At 35.0% G+C, this 22570-nt stretch overlaps 1 protein-coding gene and 1 pseudogene across 15 annotated transcripts; both read right to left on the bottom strand.

The window, feature by feature from the left end:
* Positions 1-6520: 6520 nt before the first annotated feature.
* Positions 6521-9725, bottom strand: LOC116121214 (probable protein phosphatase 2C 23). Of its 15 annotated transcripts, none has more exons than XR_004126676.1 (7): positions 9343-9725; positions 9201-9235; positions 8904-8949; positions 8604-8797; positions 8460-8521; positions 7566-7830; positions 6521-6709 (listed from the first exon to the last, which is right to left on the bottom strand). XR_004126676.1 is itself a non-coding variant. In XM_031407157.1 (7 exons), exons 1-7 carry the CDS (start codon positions 9577-9579, stop codon positions 6684-6686), a joined length of 297 nt encoding a protein of 98 aa, XP_031263017.1. In that variant the 5' UTR covers positions 9580-9725; the 3' UTR covers positions 6521-6683. The 15 variants fall into 15 exon arrangements, 2 of the variants coding, with proteins under 2 accessions (XP_031263017.1, XP_031263019.1); XR_004126675.1 differs by having other exon boundaries at positions 8904-9235; positions 9343-9438; positions 9567-9725; XM_031407157.1 differs by lacking the exons at positions 8460-8521; positions 8604-8797 and adding exons at positions 7878-7903; positions 9062-9109 and having other exon boundaries at positions 7566-7668; positions 9567-9725.
* Positions 9726-21287: 11562 nt separating this feature from the next.
* LOC116121210 lies at positions 21288-22045 on the bottom strand (annotated as a pseudogene).
* Between the last annotated feature and the right edge of the window lie 525 nt (positions 22046-22570).

The raw sequence follows: 22570 nt of genomic DNA, 5'->3' as shown, positions 1-22570 counted from the left end.
TCATTACCATAAAAACCAAGCTTTTAAAAAAAAAAAATGGAGGAGAATTCTCCTTACCTGTTGGTTATTGGGAACGAACTTTCTATCATAACGACAAGTGCGCATCAACCAGGAGAAGGATGAACTGATTTCTCGTGCGCAAAAGCCTTGCTTTTTCCTATGAAAATTTGAGTTCTATGAAAAACTCAGAGTAAACTTGGGGTTTTATAGGGAGAAAGATGACATTTGGCTTCCCTAGCAAGCGATGTTTGGGCAGGACACGTTTCTCGCCATTGATCACGACCACGTATCATTAATCCTCGTAAAGAGTAACCTTCATGCTTTGCGAAAACCAATCAACGGTTCCCTCTATCGAAGTAACCAAGCGTCGGCGCAGTTATCTCCACTACATTAAATGCGCCCCCATCCGCATTTAATGCTTTGAAAGGGAATATTGTTTTAGTATGGCTCACATTTAATGCGCATGGCTGACACTTATTGCGCAAGAGACACGTCTGTCAAAATAAAGTTCACTATATTGACCAAGCCAGTTGTCAACCGCAACGGATAACATATGAAGAGGCCATTCAAGTAAAACACTCTTTTCCATATATTGAGCTCGAGGTGATGTGATTCCCAGCTTTCGAAAAAAATGTGCTAAGTATTTTCAAGTCGCGAACGATGGATGAAGTCCAAAGCATGTTGGTATAGTACTGAGCAGGGTCCGACCCAAGTCGTTGAACCTATGGGAGAAGACCACCTCAAGTTACTTGTGCAATTCTTAAAGACCCATGCTGCGACCTCCTTTCAGCTCGCTGGTTGAGTTGGGCCAATAGTTTCGCATCATTTGGACTGTTTGTCTCATGCAGCTTGATCGAGCGTTTCTTAGGATAAGTCGGATCATGGCATAGTCATGAAGTTCTCAAGGTTTAATCCTTAAACCTTAAGAACTGGGGGGCTTCTATTATATATGCCTAAAAAATCAAGGCTGACGTAAGCCCACATTAGCAAAGGCTAATCAGAGTTCAAGAAGGCTTTGTGCCATCTACATGCTGCCATGTCGCCCAGCAAAAGAGGAGGTAAGGTTGTCGTTAGCGTGGTAGGCAAGGGCTTGGCTTGTGAGTGGTTGGGAATTGTCCACCTGCCTAAGCCCTACGCGATTTAAGGATATCTCCTGTACAGTCACCCAATCGAAGGCATGGTAGGAATTGTACTACATCTGCCCGTCTGCAAATCATGATTACTACCTTGAACTCTTCGACTATAAATAAAGGGCTCCCCTCTCGTTTATAGGATTCGGGAATTTTGATATTCTGATGACAAACACTCTCCCTCTCTCTCTCTCTCTCTATATATATATATATTTCTAATCTCTCTGGATTGTAACTTCAGCTCGCTACTCGCGACCTGATTGTAATCACTCATTAATACAAACACAATGGACGTATGATTCGCTTTTGAGCATCCAAACCACTTTAAAAATTGTCTCTTGTTTGTTCTTCCATTGCACTTTCCATATAACGTGTAATTTCTAAGACTTTCTTAGCATTTTGCACGTGCGAGTCATTGGGGTTGAAATCATTGAACTAAACCTACTTCTAAAATTTAATTTTGCTTTCATGTATATTTTAAGGTTTATCTATTTTTGTCTTTGGTTATTTCTTTATGATTATGAGTATGGATACCTTATAATAATTACAATAGGTTGCTAATCGGAGGAATTCTTTAATGGAAATGTATTTAAGTGATTTAATTCACCTTTAAATCCTTAATTTTCTTTTAACTCTTTAATTCTTCTTTTTCCTTTTCACGTTGTAGCTTCAAAGCTCCCATGGCTTCCACGTGCACACTCCTTCATTGTCTTTCTCAACCAAACTCTGCTCACCTCAATCATCCCATCCCATCCCATCAAAACTTGTCTTCCATAACCAATTATCCAAAACCCACTTATCCATCAAATGCAGTACCACTTCAAACAACTTAACCCCCACTCCAGATGATGGTAAACAAATTTTTATAACTACTCGCATCAAAACAACCAAAACAACAACAAATCACACAGCACAAATCCAACAGAAAAATGCACACACAACACACCAAGATTTACCGTGGTTCACTTGCTCAGATTGAGCAAGCTACGTCACGTTGAGCTCGGGAAACCAGCGAGCTCGCTGCACTATATTGATCAAGATTACAGTACATACCTTTTCTCAAGATTAAACCCTTTCCTAATCCCTTCTGAACCCGTAACACCTGGAGACACAGATCTAGTATCCCAAATACACTGTGAACCCTAGCACCCTCAAGTAGCCTCCAAACCAGCCACTCAACTCCTAGTTACAAGATTCAAGATCACAAACAAAACCCAAACCCTAGCAAATACAGTTTCGTTTTATAGAGAAGAGAAAATACAAATTCATTCAATCGATTTGGACTGTTTGGCTGCTTTTATACCGTTGACTATCAGGCTGCTTTCTCACCGTTGGATCCTCAACCAGCCAACGGACATGATTGATCTTTACTTGGCTCAAAACAACGTCGCTCCACTTAATGGTGAAACGTCACCATATAAAGCCATCACCCTAACACAAATCCAAGACTTTCCTTCTTCTTCTCCAAACTCAGTGGTCACCACCAGCCCTGAGTCTTTCCCCATCAAAAAGAGAAGAAAATCTGAGATACTACGGGAGAGAAACTCAAAAGCAGGTTTTTTGAAGCCAAAACCACCAAACTTCGAAGTAGGTTGGAGAAGAGCCAGAGAGATAAACTTGGAGAAGCCAATAGGGTATGTGAATGAATAGAATGTTGTGGTTATGGCTTGATCACAGCCTCATTACGTACTATGAATACATGATTTCGATCGAATTCTTGTTTTACATTCAAGCCTTACAATAAATATCGTTCCTACTTCCCTTTACATACACAATGCAGTGCATTTTGTTTGGAATATCTTATTATAGTTTACATAACTTAAAAACTTTTAGCTTCACTTTGAATACTGAACAACATAACTGCAATACCAAAATCTGTTGTGACAACTTCAGAAATATTTGAATTGAATAAACTTAAGAAAATTAGAAATTGAATAACATTAGAAAATTAGAAATTGAATAAACTGGACAAGCGCTTCTGTAATTTTCACGGCCTGGTTTAACTATATTCAAAAGTAAAATAAAAATAGACAAATAAATCTAAATTATAACTAATTTTTTTTGGTAAGTCTGGATCATAAGAAGGAGATTTAGGTCTTGAAAAATAAACGAAGAAGCAACACAACACGCCACCAATGCACAGGGCCGTCTCAAGAACATTTATGACCCTAGATAAGAGTTACTTTGGGGCCCTTTTAATAATATAAACATATATTAAAAAATTATTTCAAATTTATTTTTCTTGTCTTTTGAGATGCAAAATCATTAATTAAATTTTTATATTCAAATTTAGAAACCAAATCTTTTTCAATTGATAATATAGTCAAATTACCTAATCTTTCTTGTGTGGGCGAGCGGTAGATGGCGGGCTACTGGGGTCAGGTAAGTGAGGGGTTTTGGGGAGGGGGCTGAGGGGACGAACATGGTGGTGTCGGGGAAGGTCAACAACAACGGATACGTGCCGAAAATGGTTGTCACATGCGGTGAAGAATGAAAATGGGTTGCGAAAATCAGCAAAAATCGACCAAATTGAGGGTTGTCAAGGCTGAGAAAATGTTTTGGAAATGATTAAGTGATGAATCCAGTCGATTTTGGTGAGAAAATTGACCAGAATCATCACTTTAATGCCGACAACGACACTATGGTGGTGTAGAGGGGTGGAGATGCAATGTTTTCATCATTTTAGGGATTGAATGGGTGTTTTGAAAATTTAGACATTTAAATAACTAGTTTAGTCAATTTAGGGGTGTGAATGAAAGTATGAAACATGGTTTTTTTGTAAATTTCTGTAAAAAAATTATAATGAATTTGGGCCTTTTCGGCTTTTTTGGGGCCCTTTGGACCAGTTTGGATAAAAAATTATAAACTTATTTAGGTCCAATGATATTTCTGTAAATTTATTTAAAAAAATCTTAAAATAATTTTGGACCCTTTTTTGGGGCTTTTTTTTGGGGGGGCCCTAGGCAGGTGCCTCACCTGCCTTCCCCTTAGGCTGGCCCTGCCAATGCATTACCAAGAGAATCTGCTATCACATTTTCTTCAACAGAAAAAAAGAAAAAAAGAAAAAAAAGCAAAATTATAATGTGATGACATTTATTCATCAAGCTGAACCTCTCGGACATGAGCAATCTTCGACTCATCACGTCTGCAGCTTTCACTCAGAGTAGGACAGCCTTGAATCTTCAGTTGTCCGAGGACAGTAAGGCATTGCATCCCTTCTAGAAGACATGACAAGCTCGGGCAATCTAAAATCTCCAGTGTTTGAAGTGATGTGAGATTTTGCAGCCACTCCGGTAGTTCTACTAACTTGGTACAATTTTTAATCATTATGCACTATAAAGTGTTTGCCGATCTTTGAAGAATAAGTCGGGGCAAATCCACTGACGATGGCAAATTGATAATTATAAATTTTCGAATTCCCATCATCCCATGCAAAGGTTGTCTTTATCTTCTCCTTGAAATTCCATCTTCAAGTTAAGCTGTTCACAGCCACTAATCATTACCTGCTCTAATCTCTTTTAAGGTACTTGATACTATAAAGCAAGGAGGTCAGAGAACAAACATGAACTCTCAATCTTCAGAGGCTTGTGAGACCTTGCATCCCTTCAAACAATCTTACTAGATTCCTGCAGTAATATAAGCCCAAAATTTTAAGAGAACTCAAACATCTGTGTTGGTTTGAATGCCATATTATACAAAGAAAGAAAAGAATCCGGAGAGAAGAAGCTTAATTCATTGAACCATCATAGCACAACTTATACAAAATATTTGCAGTCATAACCACTCTGTCAGGACACTTTTGCATGATCAAAACTAAGCCACACAATATAAACTAATACAATACAATTAAGGGACAGAGAGCCATATTTCCAGCTCCATCTACCTAATTACATCACAACAAAAAATATCATCACTACAAGAAAAGTGTCTTTCGGCGTCTAGCAAAATTAGACACAGAAAGTAAAATTTAGATGCTAAATCTCTTTCACATCTAAATTTCGTAGTCGCCACGTAGTTGAAAAATCGATGTCGCAAAAAGTATGGGCGTCTAAATTGTTGGTTAGACGCGAAAAGTTTTTTTTTTTGCGACTAGCAAATTAGTCGCTAATTGTTGGTTAAAATAGTCTCCCCACTTAGACGCTAATTGTTCAAGGGTAATTTGGTAAAATAGTATCGCAACTAATCAATTAATTAAAAAATGTACCTTTTAGTGTTTAATAATTTGTCGCGAATGCCACAAAAATTAGACGCTGAAGGTGTAAGGGTACTTTCATAAAAGGTTTTCACAACTATTTTATTAGTAGACGAATGTATCTTTTGGTGACCAAAATTTGGTGATTAATGCTAATACTTTTAGACGCTGAATGTGAAATCCAAAAGGTTTTTGTGATTATTTTATTAGTGACCGAATGTATCTTTTGATGACCAAGATTTGGTGGCCAATTCTAATAATTTTAAACACTTAATGTGAAATCCAAAAGGTTTTCGCGACTATTTTATTAGTGAACGAATGTATCTTTTGATGACCAAAATTTAGTAGTTAATTCTAATCATTTTAGATGCTGAATGTGGAATCCAAAAGGTTCTCACGACTATTTTATTAATGGACGAATGTATCTTTTAGTGACCAAAATTTAGTGGTTAATTCTGGTTACTTTAGACGCTGAATGTGGAATGCAATTATGATAAATTACTTTTTGCTACTAAAAGATTAGTTGCAAAATGTGTTTTTTTTTTTTTTTTTTTTTTGAGAAAATAATTAGTGACAAAAGCATTTCGTATTGATCTAGTTTATGCATTCAACATCAACAAAATAATTGACACTATAAAAATCTGATCACTAATATCAAATATCATATTTTCATACATATATATATTTTTATATATATAGTCCATACATGGATTTTTATGCATGATGACAATAAAAATCCAAAATGCACTATCACGTGTGCATAACCAAAAAAAAAAAAAAAAAGCATGTACCCACATTTTCCCCACTAGCTATCTATCTGTGCATAACTAACAAAAAAATGCCCACCCCATGTACACCATCTAACAGATATATGCAAATAATCCTAAAAAGACAGTCCTATCCCCATGTCAAAATATCTACTGCCCATACAACAAAAAACTAACCATTAATACTGTTAGCATCTCAAGTGTCACCAATTGAGGTTTTTGAAATAGCTGTAGCTAATGAGGACAAGTCTTCATCAGTTAAAGATGGCAATGGCTGTCGAGTTGGAGCTTTATCAGATTGTTGTAGTTCAAGGGCTATAGTTAGCTGCTTCATCATCTCCAATAGGACAAATTGTTGTTGTTCAAGGGTTTTTATTTTCTCTTTTTGTTGATCAAATAAGATGAGCTGCTCCTCCAACTGTTTAATCTTATTTTTTTTTTTTTGGTTGCACTATGCACCTTAATTTTGCTTCTGTTGTAGTATCATGATGTTGAATCTATGAAAATGCAAAATTTTGATTATATCCCACAGCTTTACCTAGAACTTCCTCACATATTTCTGCTTCTGTTTTTTCACTTTCCCTTACTTGTGTTTCATGTTGCAGCTGTATCATTTTTTCCTGCCATCAATTCAATGCATAATCAATAAGTTAAGCAAGAAACTAAATAATTACATATAAATTATAATTAACAAGTCAATGCATAATCAATAAGTCAGATAACCATGGATAAATTGCTCGAAACCAATCTTGTTGGAGCCATCACTTTAATAATAGTAAAAAGATAACTCAAGAAATTACCTATTGTAATGCAAAAGAAAATGACTAAAAATTCTGTCAGAACATTTACATTGAGAAATAGTTGACAAATGGCTTAGGGGGTGTTTGTCTGAGCTTATGAAAATTAGCTTATAAGCAACAAGTACTTATAAGCTAATTTTAGCTTATAAGCATTTGAAATTTTAAGCAATTACGTGTTTGGCTAAAGTATTTATAAGTGACTGATAAGTAGTTGACGTGTTTGGTAAAATGTGGCTTATAAGTACATTTTATTATAAAATGACTAAAAAAAGTACCACATTAAACAAGGGTATACTATGGAATTTTAAAATTAAATATGGATAATGTGGTAATATATTTGGTCAAACTAGCTTATAAGCAGAGTGCTTACAAGCCAAAAACAAAAGTACCTCCCCCCCAACTTATTTTTTTTGGCTTATAAACTCAACTTATAAGCTCAAAAAAATTATAAACAAACAGGTCAGCTTAATTTTAGAGCTTATAAGCAAGTTTGACCAACTTATAAGCTTAGACAAACACTGCCTTAATATTGAATGGAAAAAGCTTTGATACTATTTACCATGGAAGAAACACCCTTACTTTCAGAGGTTAAATCTCATAATTACTTTTCCACATTTTGTACAACTGGATGATTATTAGCATTTAAAGAAATAAGCAGATAAGAAAAACATTTTACCAGCTTTGTCAGCTGCATGGAAGAGCAGCTCCTCTATTAGGTGTTGTGCAGGATCACCATCTGGAAACTTCTCCATGAAACTCTCAACATTTGAAACCACTTCCTGATTGGTCAGATATTGATATAAGCCATCAGATGAGAGGATCAAAAATTGATCTCTTGGGCAGAGTCTATGGTGATGAAGAGAAGGCGTGTAGGATATGTATGGAGCAGTTCCAATATACTCATTTCGAAACATTTCCAATAATGAATCGTTCAACTTGGGCTTCTCCAAGATGCCATGATATTATTGTGCAAGTTTTTAAAACACACCATTGGATAAAACAATACACTGGGAACTTCATCAATTGAAAAAATGAAACATAAGTGTAATGCTCAAGTGTGGTTTTGTAAGAGCAAGAATGCATAAACAAGTGAAGCATTAGCAAAATCAGTAATGATATTCTTGTGGTTTGTTAGAGCAAGGACACATATATTGAAACATTAAAAAAATAAGTACAGTAATGATATTTGGTTGGCTCACATGACATGGCATACAATAGAAATGATATTTTTATGCACTGATAAAGGTGACCTGCAACTTGAATCATTTCCAATGCTATATACAGCATTTCCTCTATCACAACACTTTTAAAAGATATCCAAAAATAACAACATTTTAATTTATACACTGCATTATCTGTAAAAGCCAATGTGTCTTATCCATATATCGTAGTGATGAATATTATTCATGAGGATATAATTTACTAGAACATAGCAAGCAATGAGCACCTATAACGAAGATATATGCTACCATAATGTACAAATCACCAAACAGTAATAATCATCAACCATAATTACTTTTTATCAGAAATCCTTGCAGCAAATAGTTATTACAAAGGATATACGACAAACCTTTTTCAGAAATCCAGCTCCAAATGCTCTGGTGACCTTAAGACGACCTTTCACATTCAAACCTACAAGTAACCATCCAAGACTTTAATGCATATACATGAGTGTTCTGATTATAAAATTGGAATATAAAAAAATGAAAATTACCATATTTTGAGAGTCATTATCAGAATTCTGCTGCTCAGATGCCTTAATCTTGTCCTGAGCATCTCCAGAACTTTTCTTGATTTCATTTTCACTCTGATTCAGATCAATGACCTGTTTGATGATATTATCTGTTTGAGACCGATCAACATCATTTGTTGTAGACAAAACTCTAGCTAATTTATGCTATCTTGATTCTGCTCATACAGCAAATTTAACCCATAAGATACAAGTACTGACAACTTCCCAATAAAAGTTCTTGAACTCACCACACAAACAATGAGAAAGAATCAAAAAGCCAACCTGAATAAACTATTCCAATGGGTACTTTACGGGTTGTGGAAGATTCCTATATGCAACAAGGAAGAAAAAAAAAAAGAGATTTTGAAGGGATAATATATAAAGATCTGAGCTTTATGAGTAAGAAACTATTTTAAAAAACAAAAAACCCATGAACATACAAGCACTTGGGGAAGAAGATTTAGATGGATGGCATCACCACTGACAGTCTAAAGAGAAAAAACGAAGAAAGATTGAAACTTTACTATCTTATCTTGTTTGAAAGACAAGGGGTGAAAAAGGAAAGTTGGAAAAACTTACAAAAGCTAAAAGATCTTCAAGAAATTGGTTTCTAGCTGCAAAAACGAAACAAACCCAGAAAAATGTTAATTGAAGAAGAAGAAACAAGGTATGAAATTGAGATAGGAAAATAAATTAATTGATGAAGAAGATGAGGACATACAAAAGAAGCCTTGAAAGAGGCAGAGAATCTATCAGTATAGAGAACAATAAGAGCTATAACCGTAACACATAACATCAGCAACACCAAATTCCTGGTCTTCATTTTGGTTTCAAAAGCAAAGAAGCACTTTTAGATCTTTCTTTTTGAAGAAATCAATCTTTGTTGGTTTTAATATAAACGGAATTTCATCAACAACAACATTATTGTATAATACACACACCAACCTTTAAGATTCATCACCTATTTTTAAATTCTAAAAACTCTTTGCCTTCTTTTTCGGGGTTCAAAAGTAAAGCAGTAGGATTTTGTAATGTTTTATATGTGGTGTGGAAAAATGGAGAAGAAGATGCGAACGGAGTGGAGAAGTGGAGAGTGTTTTGCGTTTTAGGGTAAAATTAGTTTGGGGATTTTGTATATGTGGGTTTACTATCTTTTTAATTTTAAGTTTCAAAAATTTCTATGCAACATTTTTTACTTTTTTTTTTATGTTACCCTAAAACCGGGTTTGGGGTTTTGTTTTTCTTTAATTGTAAGGATTTAGGGACTTTCAATTTGTTTACTTTTTAAATTCTAAGGAAAAATTGTTTACTTTTTAATTTTTTTTTTTTTAATTGGAAATTCAGTTTTTCGTCTTTTTGTGGACCACAATCAAATGGTTTCCCAGATAAACGAAAAACTGGTTAAGTTCCTGGTTAGGTTTGGTTTCTACATTTTTCTAAACACTGCTATATTTGGGTGTTCGGGATACGCCTAGCCAAAACTCATCGAAGTTAACAATCTCCATTGAAATAGACATAGAATAAGTGTCAGAGTCAGTGAGCGAGTCATTGTTACTGAACGAGAGTGAGAGTGGTAGAAACTAAAACTGTTGTTCCAGTGCCGGAAGGAGGTCAACTATTAAGGTTTGTACAAATGAGTGAAATAGCAGTTAAGCAAAAGTTGTAGGGAAAAACTGGTAATGTCAGATGAAAGAGAAGACAAAATAAAATCAAACACCATTCATTTATTAGTAACAATAAATGAATTTAAAGCACTCATTACAATTATAATAGCCATTGTAATGTTAGATGAAAGAAAAGACAAAAATAAAATCACCTATTACAAAGTTAAAGCCACCCATTTAGGAACGTCAATAACAACATATGCTTAAACAAATTAAAGCAAATGTTGTGAAGAAACGGATTGAAAAACAAACAATAAAATTGAAATACCATATGTAAAAGAATGAGCTTTGACATAAAAATAAAAATAAGTTACCTTCAATGGGGTAATGTAAGCGGCGAAAGTAGAATCAAAGAGATGGTAATGTAGGCAGCAAAAGTAGAATCAAACAATAAAATTGATTTTGGTTACTAGTAGTATATATTATTTTTAATAAACAATATTTAGTGGCTAACATTTTGGTTGCAAAAAAATCCTATTAACAACTATAACTTTAGTTGCCAAAATAACATACCCAAAATTTCAATTTATTTCAAGTGGGAACATGGGGCGCTCAAAATTTACCATACATTTGGCAACTAAAATCTTAGTTGCCAAAAGAAGATAATTTGCAACTAACTAATTAGTTACGCAACAGTAATTTTAGTCACAAATTAAAATAATATTTTTTTCATTTTATCGGGAAAGTTGGGGTAAAAAAAATTCATCAACTTTTAGCGACGAAATACATTTTAGTTACTATACATGAGTTTTTGCAACTAGTTGTAATATGCACAAAATAATTAGTTGTCAAATGTACCATGGGCCCTTTGTAATTATTGTCAAAAGCTTGGATATTTTAGTAATTGTATTATTTTGTAACTAATAAAAATAGTTACAAATTAATTAATTAATATGTGCATCCAATTTAACAACTATTCAGTAGTTGTAAATAATTGTTTTCTATAACCATAATTTTAGTTGCAGAATCCCTTGTTGTAGTTGCCAATTGTGCTCGCGCAAGAATTGGCAACCAAATAAATTAGTCCCTGATGTGATATTTTGGGCAACAAATCACATTAGTCACAAAATATTAATTTTAGACGCTAAAGGCGGGAATAAATAGGCCCTATAACTTTATTCCCTTTGGCCGACTAATTGGAATTTAGTTACTAAATGTGGGGTATCTACAACTATTTTTGCCTAGTTGCAAAAAAAAAAATTGGTTGCAAAAAGTACTTTTTCTTGTAGTGCAGCCAGTTGCCCCTTAACCAACTTCTTCCAGCACAGCACACTGCATTTCCTTGGTGCCAAAAACCATCTTCAAATTACCAGCCCTTGAACATTACATTTCCAGCAAAATATCATAACTTTATCACTCCTCCTTGATATTTTTGCTGGAAACACCAAGTTTTAGGCTTAAGTCTTCAAACTTGGCTTTGGATAAGGCTTTTGTCATAATGTCAGCAATCTGATTTTCTCCTCTGCAATGCACCAAACTGACTTCCCCACATTGTCTAGCTTCCCTCACGACATGGTACTTGATCTTAATGTGCTTGGTTTTACTATGGAGTACATGATTTTTGGCCATGGCTACAACAGATTAATTGTCACACAAAATCAGTGTTGGATTTCCTTGAGTTTGTTTCAAATCATCCAAGATTTTCCTTAGCCATACAGCTTGGTTCATAGCTGAAGCAGCGGAGATATACTCTACTTCTGCTGTGGATTGAGCCACAGTCTCTTGCTTCTTTGACAACTAACAAATTGCACCTGAGTTTATGTAAAACACATAACCAGAAATGCTCTTCAAGTCATCAAGGGATCCGCCCCAGTCACTGTCAGTATACCCCAACAGCTCCAAGTTTTCTTATTTCTTAAACCAAATACCAAGCATGGTACTCCCTTTCACATATCTCAAAACTCTGTTGGCTGCTCTAAAATGCAGCTTACTTGGATTGCTCATGAACTTGGAAAGGTAGCTTGCGGTAAATATGAGATCATGTCTAGTGGTTGTAAGGTACATCAGGCAACCAACCAGACTTCTATACTGACCTTTATCCACTCTCTCTGCACCATCCTCTTTGCTCAGCTTCAGATTGGGAACCAATGGAGTATCCATAAGTTTACAACCTTCCATGCTAAACTTCTTGAGTATCTCACTTGTATACCTCTGTTGGCACACAAAAATACCATCTCTAGACTGACTTATTTCCATACCAAGAAAGTAAGTCATCAATCCCAAGTCAGTCATTTCAAATTCATTTTGCATGGTTGTCTTGAACTGATTCAATTCTTCAGAGTTGCTTCCTGTAATCAGCAAATCATCAACATACAATGAGACCATAGTCAAGCCACTTTTAGTCTTCCTAACATAGAGTGTATGTTCATTAGGACTCCTAGTGTATCCTAAGTTGCATGGATGGTCATTTATCCAGCTATACTAGGCTTTAGGGGCCTGCTCTAGGCTATACAAGGGCTTCTTCAGCAGATACACCTGGTCCTCTTTACCTCTAACCTTATAACCTTTCGGTTGTTCCATATAAATCTCCTCAGTAATCAAGCCATTCAAGAATGTTGATTTAACATCCAACTGGAAAAGTTTCCAGTCAAAGTAAGCTGCAAATGCAAGCAATAACCTGATGGTGTCATGCCTGGCTACATGATCCAAAGTGTCAGAAAAATCTACCCCTTGCTATTGTGCAAACCCTTTAACTACAAGTCTTGCCTTGTGTTTGTGGACTGATCCATCAGGATTGACTTTCTTCTTGAAGATCCACTTCACTTGGATCACTTTTCTATTTTCTAGTCTATTAACAAGTTCCTAGGTGTTATTCTTTTCTATCATTGATAGCTCCTCTTGCATTGCAGCCTTCCACACTTCTGATCTTGCAGCTACATTATAATTTTGGGGTTCAAACACAGCCAAATTGCACCTTTCATACACTTCAGCTAAGGATCTGGTTCCTCTAACTGAAGGTTCTTCCTCTTCATCAGAATCTGCCTCATTAATCAATTCCCCTGTTGGCTCTTCCTATCGTGGCCAAATTCCTTCATCTATTCTCTTCTCTTCCCTGTTCCATACTGATGTTTCATCAACCCTTACATCCCTTGTAATCACAATCTTCTTGGACTCAAGAATGTAAACTCTGTAACCTTTTAACTGATTATTGTACCCTATAAAGATACCTACCTTAGCTTTGTCATCCAACTTTGTTCTCTTGCTTGCTGGAACCATGACATAGCAAATACTCCCAAATATTCTCAGGTTGCCCACTGCTAGTTTTACTCCACTCTAGGCTTCAACTAGAGTTTGGTTCTTGACTATTTTAGTTGGTAGTTTGTTTAGGAGATAAACTCCTGTATTAATAGCTTCAGCCCAAAACATCTTGGGAAGCTTCTTCTCAGCCATCATGCATCTTGCCATCTCCATGATGGTTCTGTTTCTCCTTTCACTTATCCCATTCTGCTGTGGGGTATAAGAAGTGGTAAACTAATGCAAAATCCCAACCTCTTTGCAAATTAAACTAAACTCACTTTATGTATATTATATCCCATGGCACTTCTTATGGCTTTGATCTCTGACCCAGCTTGATTCTCCACTAAGAGATTGAATTTTCTAAATACAGCAGCCACTTCACTTTTCTGCTTTAAGAAATACACCCAGGCCATCTAGGAGAAATCATCAATAAATAGCACAAAGTATCTACTTCCAATTAGAGATTCAGTCTTCATGGGACCACACACATCAGTGTGGATCAGCTGCAGTTTATCACTAGCTTTCTAAGCCTGATCTGATGGAAAAGATAGCCTGCTGAGTTTACCAAGCTAGCAGGTTGTGCAAAGGATTTTCTTCTCTTCAATTTTAGGTAGGTCTAGGACCATGTATCTACTTCTAAGTTCTTTAAGACCTATGTAGTGGAAATGGCCAAGTCTTTTGTGCCAAAGCTCAGATTCTTCTGACCTATTGGTTAGTGCACAAATTCTGATTTTTTCCACTCAACCGGAAAGCTCTTTCCCAACATCTTCACACTCATCAACTCATTTCCTTCACTATCTAATATAACACATGATTGGTTTTGAAAATGCAGGGAATAATCATTTTCTAGCATTTTTCCTACACTTAATAAGTTTTGAGTGATTTCGGGTACATACAAAACATTTGAAATAACTTTGGTACTGGATTGTGTTAAGACAGCAACATCACCAATTCCCTTGGCCTTCACATAGTCTTCATTCCCAATTTTGACTCTAGAGTAGTAAAACTTATCCAGCCTGATGAAGTTCTGCAAATCTGCTGCCATGTGGTTGGTGCAACCACTATCTATTAGCCACACTTCATTGTTGGCCTGAGCTGTGTAACAGGAAGCCACAAACAATTGTTTAGACTCATGGCCTTGCTGTTGATCTTCTACAACTTGAGCTTGTTATGGTGGCTGAGTTCTTTTGTTCTTGCACACCTTCTCAATGTGGCCAAATTGTTTGTAGGCCCTGCATTGAATTCCAGGCCTAAACTAGCACATGTTCTCTGAGTGACTCTTTTTCTTGCAGTGGGGACATGGTCGATAGCCCCTTGTTCCACTTGATTTTCCCCACTGACCATTGGTCTTTTCTTTCCCTTTCTTATCTCCGACTGTAATATCCCACTTGAGGTACGTATTTAAGATTTACTGTATTAGTTAAAAGTTTACTGCTTCAGTTTCAATTGAGTTTGTATGTTGAGTTGGTTGAATGGTTGCCTTGAAATTGGTTGAATTTTGGTGAAGTTTGGAAATCCAATCTTCGCTGAGGAGCTGCACCCACGGGTAGGTTCTACCCTGTTTCGCCGGGGCGACGGAAAGTGCTTCGCCGCGGCGACGAGCCTAATACAAAGTTTCTTGAGTTTTCTAGAGAATTCTTCTTTTGGGGCACAATGACCATTCTACCCCTAATTAGTAGGAAAAGTGGAGAGTAAAATGAAAGGAAATTTAGTAGAGATTGTGTTTGGATGTATTTGTAAAGAATCAAAGGATATAGATGGAATTTCCAAAGAAGGGCAAGGGCAAAATGGGAAATGATGCTTATAATATGAACTAAAAAGGGTTAAGTGTAGAGAAACCCTTTAGTCCATCTATTCCACTGCCTCTTCCATTTGCCTACTTTCTCTCAATTTTTCCATCCAATCTTCCAAGATTTTTAATGGATTTAAGAGGGTTTTTGAGTAGAGATTTCATCTAAAGCATCCTAAGGTAAGGATTCATGCTTTAGATGTGAGTTTTCTTATAATTGTAGTGAAGTCTTATTTGGTTGTTGTTGTTCTTGTTGTGGTTTTGAGTTGTAGAGAGGAGATAAGACAACAAAGGAAAGGAAAAGTGCTAAAGAAGTCACCTTTGACAAGGTAAGTAAATCCAACCCAAGTTAAGGTTCAAGCAATCAAATGATGAATATGTATGCTTATATTTATGAGCTTGAGATTGATTGTTGAGAATGATATTATTGATGAGTTGATGGCTTTTGATGAGAAGATTTGAGCCATGAGAAGTAGAAATGAAGTTGTGGTAACCAAGTTGGGGGTGCTGGATATTCATCACCCGCCAACTTGAGGGGGGGTCTTGGATTGTTATATTTGTTGTTATATTTGATGTTAGTTAGGTTGTGGTTTAGTTAGTAAGTCAGTTAATTTAACTGTGGTGTAGTTGGTTAACTGTGGTATAGTTGGTTTAACTATGAGTTAGTTGTAAATGTATATAACGAAGAGAACATTGTATTTCCTGCTGGCTTTGTAGCTTTATAGCTGAAATAATAGATTTGTGAATATTCATCATCTTCTTCTCTGAATTAAAACAGTAAGAAAATAATATGCACCAAAAAAAGATTGAGTTCTATAAGGTCCCCAAATATCACAATGCACTAAATCAAAAGGTGATTGACTCTTACTAAAAATTAAAGGAAAAAAATTTTGAGTTTGTTTAGCACGATGACAAACATCACAACATTTATTTGAATCATTAAAAGACAAATCAGAAAATTGAGTAATTGAAGACAAACGATTAAAGGAAGGGTGGCCTAAACGTTTGTGCCATAGATTTGGTGAGGAAGAACAGGAAGTAGCGGCAACAAAAGGTATGCGAAGCCCACTAAAGTAGTATAAGCCATCATGAAATTCACCCATTCCAATCAACTTCTTCAAGGTGAGGTCCTACAATACACAAAATGTAGGGAAAAAGTCACGGAGCAATTAAGATCTCTTGTCAGTTTACTTATGGAAATAAGATTACACTTGAAAGAGGGTACATAGGGAACATTGTTTAAATTGATGTTGGATAACATCATTTTACCATGAGAATGTACAGGCAATGTTGACCTATTGGGTAATCTAACAGGTAAGGAATAATTTGAAAATGTTATATCAAAAAGAGAGGATTTATTGGAAGTGAAATGTTCTAAAGCACCAAAATCTAGAATCCAATCAAAAAGTTTTGTAAGGCGTTGAGATGTCTTACCAACATAATTTGATGTTAGGATTTCTATCAGAAGATAATAAAGACATGAGTTGGCCATATTATTCTTGCGTTAGAGTAAAGCCCCCATTCGAAGACTATTCATGACCCAAAATGATGTTGTTAGTAGAGGTTGAATCTGTTCCCCCTTTCGTGAATTTCTTTTTTCTTTTCCATCTTGGTGGGTATCCAACAATTTTAAAACATGTCACCTTTGAATGAACCATGAAACCACAGTGCTCAAACCTATTCTTGATAGCCCTCGTGATTGCTCTTTCTAGATATCAGCCTTGGGATGACTTGTGTGTTTAGCAGCAAAGGCAGTTGCCTCCACTATTTGTGTTCGAGTTGCAACAAGACTTTGTTGCTCCTTCTCTTTTGTCACAAGTGCATAGGCTTTGTTAAGTGTACGGAAAGGCTCCATGTTTAATATTTGGGAATGAATAAGTCCATATTGGTCATTTAGACCCATAAGGAATTGATGAGTCTTTTCCTTTTCCTTCTCTGCTAAAATCCCCTTTCTAGCCCCCAAGTGGAAGACGGAACCTCAGAATATGTAGCCAACTCATCCCACAATCCCTTTAATTTCGTGTTGTAAACTGCCATAGAGAGGTTCTTTTGTTGTGCAAGACATATTTCTTGCTTTAGTTTGTGAATACGCAGGACATTTCCTTGATAGAAATGTTCTTGTAAATCGATCCACATCTCATAAGCCGGATCTACATATGCAACACTATTATGTAATTCTGGAATTAAAGCATTAAAGATCCAAGAGATTACCATAGAATTGCATTTTTCCCAGGTTTGTATCTCATGTTCTTCTACTTTTGACTTCGATAGAGATCCATCGACAAAGCAGAGCTTGTTCTTGTAGAAATCAATATAGGAGAGGAGAGGTCATGTCCAGGTATCAACTTTGATGACAAACTTTTTGTGGTTGCTGAACTTCCTAGGGAATGTTCTGATGTCTTTACACCATCCATGCCTCCAGGTTTTGGATCCATGACTAAAGGTTTTTGGGAAATCAATATTGATTTCTTGTTTACTCTGATACATGTAAAATAATGGAAAAGTGAAAGTTTTTCTATTTCACCATATGTCTTCATATACACGATACATTGATGAAATTTAGGAGAGAAATTAGCAAAAAAATAAGCTAATCTAACTAAGAAGGGAATACAACTAATATTTATCGAATAAAAGATTCAAGAGCTAATGTTTATCTCCAATACAGCTAATTTATGTCTCCAATATAATGTCCATCTCCAATAGGATTCAGCCATGTTTTATTTGAAGAGAGCGAGAATTAGGCAGTTTAAGAGAAATGAATCAGCAAATAATGGATATTTGAGCATATTCAGCTATATTGCTAAAACTAAAACCTTTAGGTTGTGTTTGCTTAAGGCTGTGGAAAGATAACTCTGGTAATCTATCTTTAATTCTGGACATTCCCTTGTTTGGTTGTCAAGTAATAAAAGATTTCAGTAATCTTTTAACACCAATAGTGATTACTATAGGTTAAATAGGGGGTAATCAGATTACCTCCTCAGGGGGTGGTATTTAAAGATTACTGGGGTAATCTTAATTTTATACCCATTTTTCCCTTAATTAAATACCATTCCGAGCACAATTGCCCTCAAATGTCTACCAAATAACAACCCCCTAGACCCCCTACATTTTAGAATTTAGCTAAAACACCCCAACCACAAAAAGTTTAAAAGTTATCAAAATACCCCTAGCCACCACTGTCGACCACCGGCAATAGTCGCCAGATTGACACACGACTGGCGGGATTTGGTCATGTGCCAATCTGGCTGTTTCCAGCAAGATCAAAGGCCAAAAACAACCAGATTGCCATGGATCTGGCCAGAAACGACCAGAATAGATCAACCATTTGTGGCCGTTTCTAACCAAATCCACGGTGATTTGGCTAGAAACGGCTAGATCGCCATGGATCTGATCGTTTTTTGCTAGATCCACAATGATCTAGCTATTTTCGGCCTTTGATCTGGCCGAAAACAACCAAAATGGCGCACGACTAGCCTGATCTCGCCGATCATGCATCGTTTTGGTGACTGACGCTACTGGCCAATGGTGGTCTTAGGTGGCTGGGGATATTTTGTTAAAATTTAAACTTTGTTGTTGGGGGTGTTTTAGCTAAATTCTCAAATATAGGGTGTTAAAGGAACTTATTTAAAAAAAAATAATAATGGTCTTGGATGGTTGGGAGTATTTTGTTAAAATTTAAACTTTGTTGTTGGGGGTGTTTTAGCTAAATTCTCAAATATAGGGGTTAAAAGAATTTATTAAATAATAATATTATAATGATATTAAAAAGGAAGGGCAATTCAGTAAAAGCCTCTGTCAATAATATTTTATTCTTCCCAACCAAACATCTTAATTATTTATACTCACTAATCTAACCAAACATATTGATATAATATTTTCCCGTAATCTTCAAAGTAATCTATCTCGGTGGTAATCCTACCTTTTTAGTAATAAAATATTCCCTGAACCAAACACACCCTTAAAGTCGACATGCGGAATAAAAAATGCATGAGAAGTTGGTAAAAGTAACTACTAACTGTCGAATTGTATCTAATAAAATAAAGTGACGTGGGTCCTTATTATTTATTCTTTTACCATTTTTTTTCAATATTTTTAACTTTAGTGCTTTTATTGGAATGACATCTAATAAAATAAAGAAAATAGTGGAAAGAAACTGATCTGGGTTCTCATAATATAATAAATATTATTTATTCTTTTACTTTTTATTTTCAATATTTTTAACTTTAATGCTTTTCTTCAAATGGCATCTAATAAAATAAAGAAAGTAGTGAAAAGAAACTGATGTGGATCCTTCTAATAATATAATAAATTAAAAAAATTAGTAAAATATTATTTATTCCTTTTATTATTTTTAACTTTTATGCTTTTCTTCGAATGGTATTGTTATCTAATAAAATAAAGAAAATAGTGGAAAGAAATTGACGTAGGTCCTTCTGATAATATAATAAATTTATAATTTGAGTAAAATGTTATTTATTCTCGTACTGTTTTTAATATTTTCTTTTCTCTCTTCAAACAAAAACATCATTTTAAATCAAAACTTATAATGAAAATCGAGGATCCTATGGATTTGACCTTACTTACCGGTAATTACAGTAATTATATTAATTTTGTAGCCATAACGATTGGTTCGACAAAATGACATATTAAAAAAAAAAAAAAAAAAAAAAAAACCTTTTTGAGACAAATAACCTATGGTAATTTGAAGTGGTTTTACCTATTTGGTAAGTAATAAATTTTGTATTTTTATTTTTTACATTGTTAAATAATGTTTTCAGATAAACATATTAAACACGTTTTTATTTTCATATTATTCAATTATTATCAATATTTTCAAAAAACCAGAATACAAAAACTCAAAATTCATAACCAAACACACCCATGTTTGTTTGAATATTTAAGACCATAACCCCTATTATTAGTTCCCTAATATTGACAATGCCAAACGGCTTAGTATGACATTGTAAAATATTATATAATCATTTATTTCAGAAGTTGAATCTGTTTCACTTCATCGAGTCTAATTTGTTGGATTATTATGGTGTATATTTGGATTGGATATAGGGTTTAGGATCTTCTTCGTTTGAGTTAGCTTTTGAAAATCTCTGTTTGTTTAAGTATTTAGGATAGCATTCTATTCTGAATATGAATTTTGGAAAATAGGATAGGATTCTGAGAATATTTTGGTACATTTTTGGAAAATATTTTCTAAAAATATTTAGATTATCTTTAACCACCTAGGTTTGTTAATTTAACTAAACACACCCACAATAAAAGTTTATGAATTGACAAAAACACCCCTACCTACCCAACTATTGCCAACAATCAGCCACCACCGCCAGACGGTGGTCAAAAGTCATCGGAATGGCATACAATCGATTAGATCTAACCAGTTGTGCACCGATATGGTTGTTTGCAACCAAATCCATGGTTGATTAGGCCAGATCAGCACACGACCAGCTAGATTTAGTCGGTCGTATGCCATTCCGGTGGCTTCCTACCACCATCCAATGGTGGTGGCCAACTGCAAACAATAGTTCGATGGGTGGGGGTATTTTTGTTAATTTATAAACTTTTATTGAGAAAAATAGTTATTAAATGTTTTTGAGTTGAATAGAATATGATTAGATTTTGAATTGAATTGTGAATATTAAAACAAATACGTATTTTGATATGATTAGATATGATAATAGGATAGGATAGGATAGGGTGAAAATAATGAAACAAACGAACCTAATTCTTCCCAAATCAATACATCAAAAAAAAGCCACATGTTATAATTGTTTACATCATTGAATAATAACCTTTTAGTCATATCAAACATTAAGAACTAAAACACACACACACACACACACACACACACACAAAAAAGCAACAAATTAAACCCTAAAAATCAAAATGCACTTAGTTATATATCTCTTTCCAAGAGGTTCCAAGCAGTAAACCATAAAGTACTGAAGAGTAAAGATCAACTTATTATTGGTTGTTGGGTGCCAAAGAGTGCAAGTAGCCTACACTAGCAGTGAAATAGTTGACAAGCTTTTCTCTTGGGGGAAGGTTTTCTTTGATGAGAGCAATTTGGATGAAGTTATGGCACCATTCATTCAGCAATGGCAATTTCTCACCATCAACCAACTTCATTTCTCCAACTTGTTCCATTAGCTTTAGCCAGTGAGGGATCCAACCCAATGCTAGATCCAGATATCCTATTTCTTCTCCACCTAAATATTTCTTTCCTTCAATCTGCTTCTCAAGAAAGGCAAATGATTCTATTACAAACACCACTGTTTTGTCTTTTTCTTCTCCTTCTTTCCAGCAAGCTCCAAATGCACCCATCAAACACTAGTTTCATACAAATTTAAAACAAGATTAGAAGCCTTGTATAAGCACAAAGTTAAACACTTGATTAATCAAACATATTTTTCATGTACCTTCTCATCAACAAATTTAGGCCAAAAGCGAGCCATGGCTCTCTCACATGGATTTTCAAGCGGTCTTTTCCTTCCACAACTCATCGATATATTCAAGAATTACAAGAGATTTAGCAATCAGTTTGTCGTCAGAACCAGCACAGGGACTTTCTTATGCACAAGATTGTATTTCACAAGGATTGGACTCTTATTCATTAAATCTTCCACTATGTATTCATATTCAACCCCTTTAAGCTTTACAGTCCATTCAATTCTTGTGCAGAAAAGGCTTAAAGTTGACCCAATCACCTTCACTTCACCCATGTTAATAAACTTCGATATTAACTGTGAACTCAATTTGAAATTTATTCCAACTATCTTCTGGTGATTATCGATCTAATATAAAGTATTTAGCAAAGAGTTGCCTTATGTTTTTCGTTTGAAAAGTCAAATGACTATAAAATATGCAGACGTGCATTTTGACTTCAAGGATAAGCAAAGAAGTTTCACTCATGGAGAATTCGTAACCGACGACTCGCGCATGCAAAATGTTAAGATGTTCTTAGAAATTACACATGAATGATTATGAGAGCTGATTATGGTGCTGAGATGATATATGTTTGATAAAACATAAATAAAAGATCGACAAGAATGGTTTTTATAGTGGTTCGGATGCTTAAAGCGAATCCTACATCCACTATTTCCTATATATATATATAGGAGAGATTACAAGAGGTCGCGTATAGCAAACAACGAACAGTGAGCAGAGATACAATAACTAAGTATTCAGAAAGAATATCAAGTTAGTCTCTTTCTCGTAGGTTATCTGATAAGAGTGTTACTTATATA

Source organism: Pistacia vera, unplaced genomic scaffold (assembly GCF_008641045.1).
Source record: "Pistacia vera cultivar Batoury unplaced genomic scaffold, PisVer_v2 Contig970, whole genome shotgun sequence".
Classification (NCBI taxonomy): Eukaryota; Viridiplantae; Streptophyta; class Magnoliopsida; order Sapindales; family Anacardiaceae; genus Pistacia; species Pistacia vera.
This window is presented reverse-complemented; position numbering and strand designations above follow the sequence as displayed.

Coding starts and splice junctions, on each gene's coding strand:
- LOC116121214 (XM_031407157.1), bottom strand. Junction 7,904..8,903: donor CATTGGAATAGTTTATTCAG/GTTGGCTTTTTG, acceptor CAATTGATGAAG/TTCCCAGTGTATTGTTTTAT. Junction 7,669..7,877: donor GTGTATTGTTTTATCCAATG/GTGTGTTTTAAA, acceptor CTGACCAATCAG/GAAGTGGTTTCAAATGTTGA.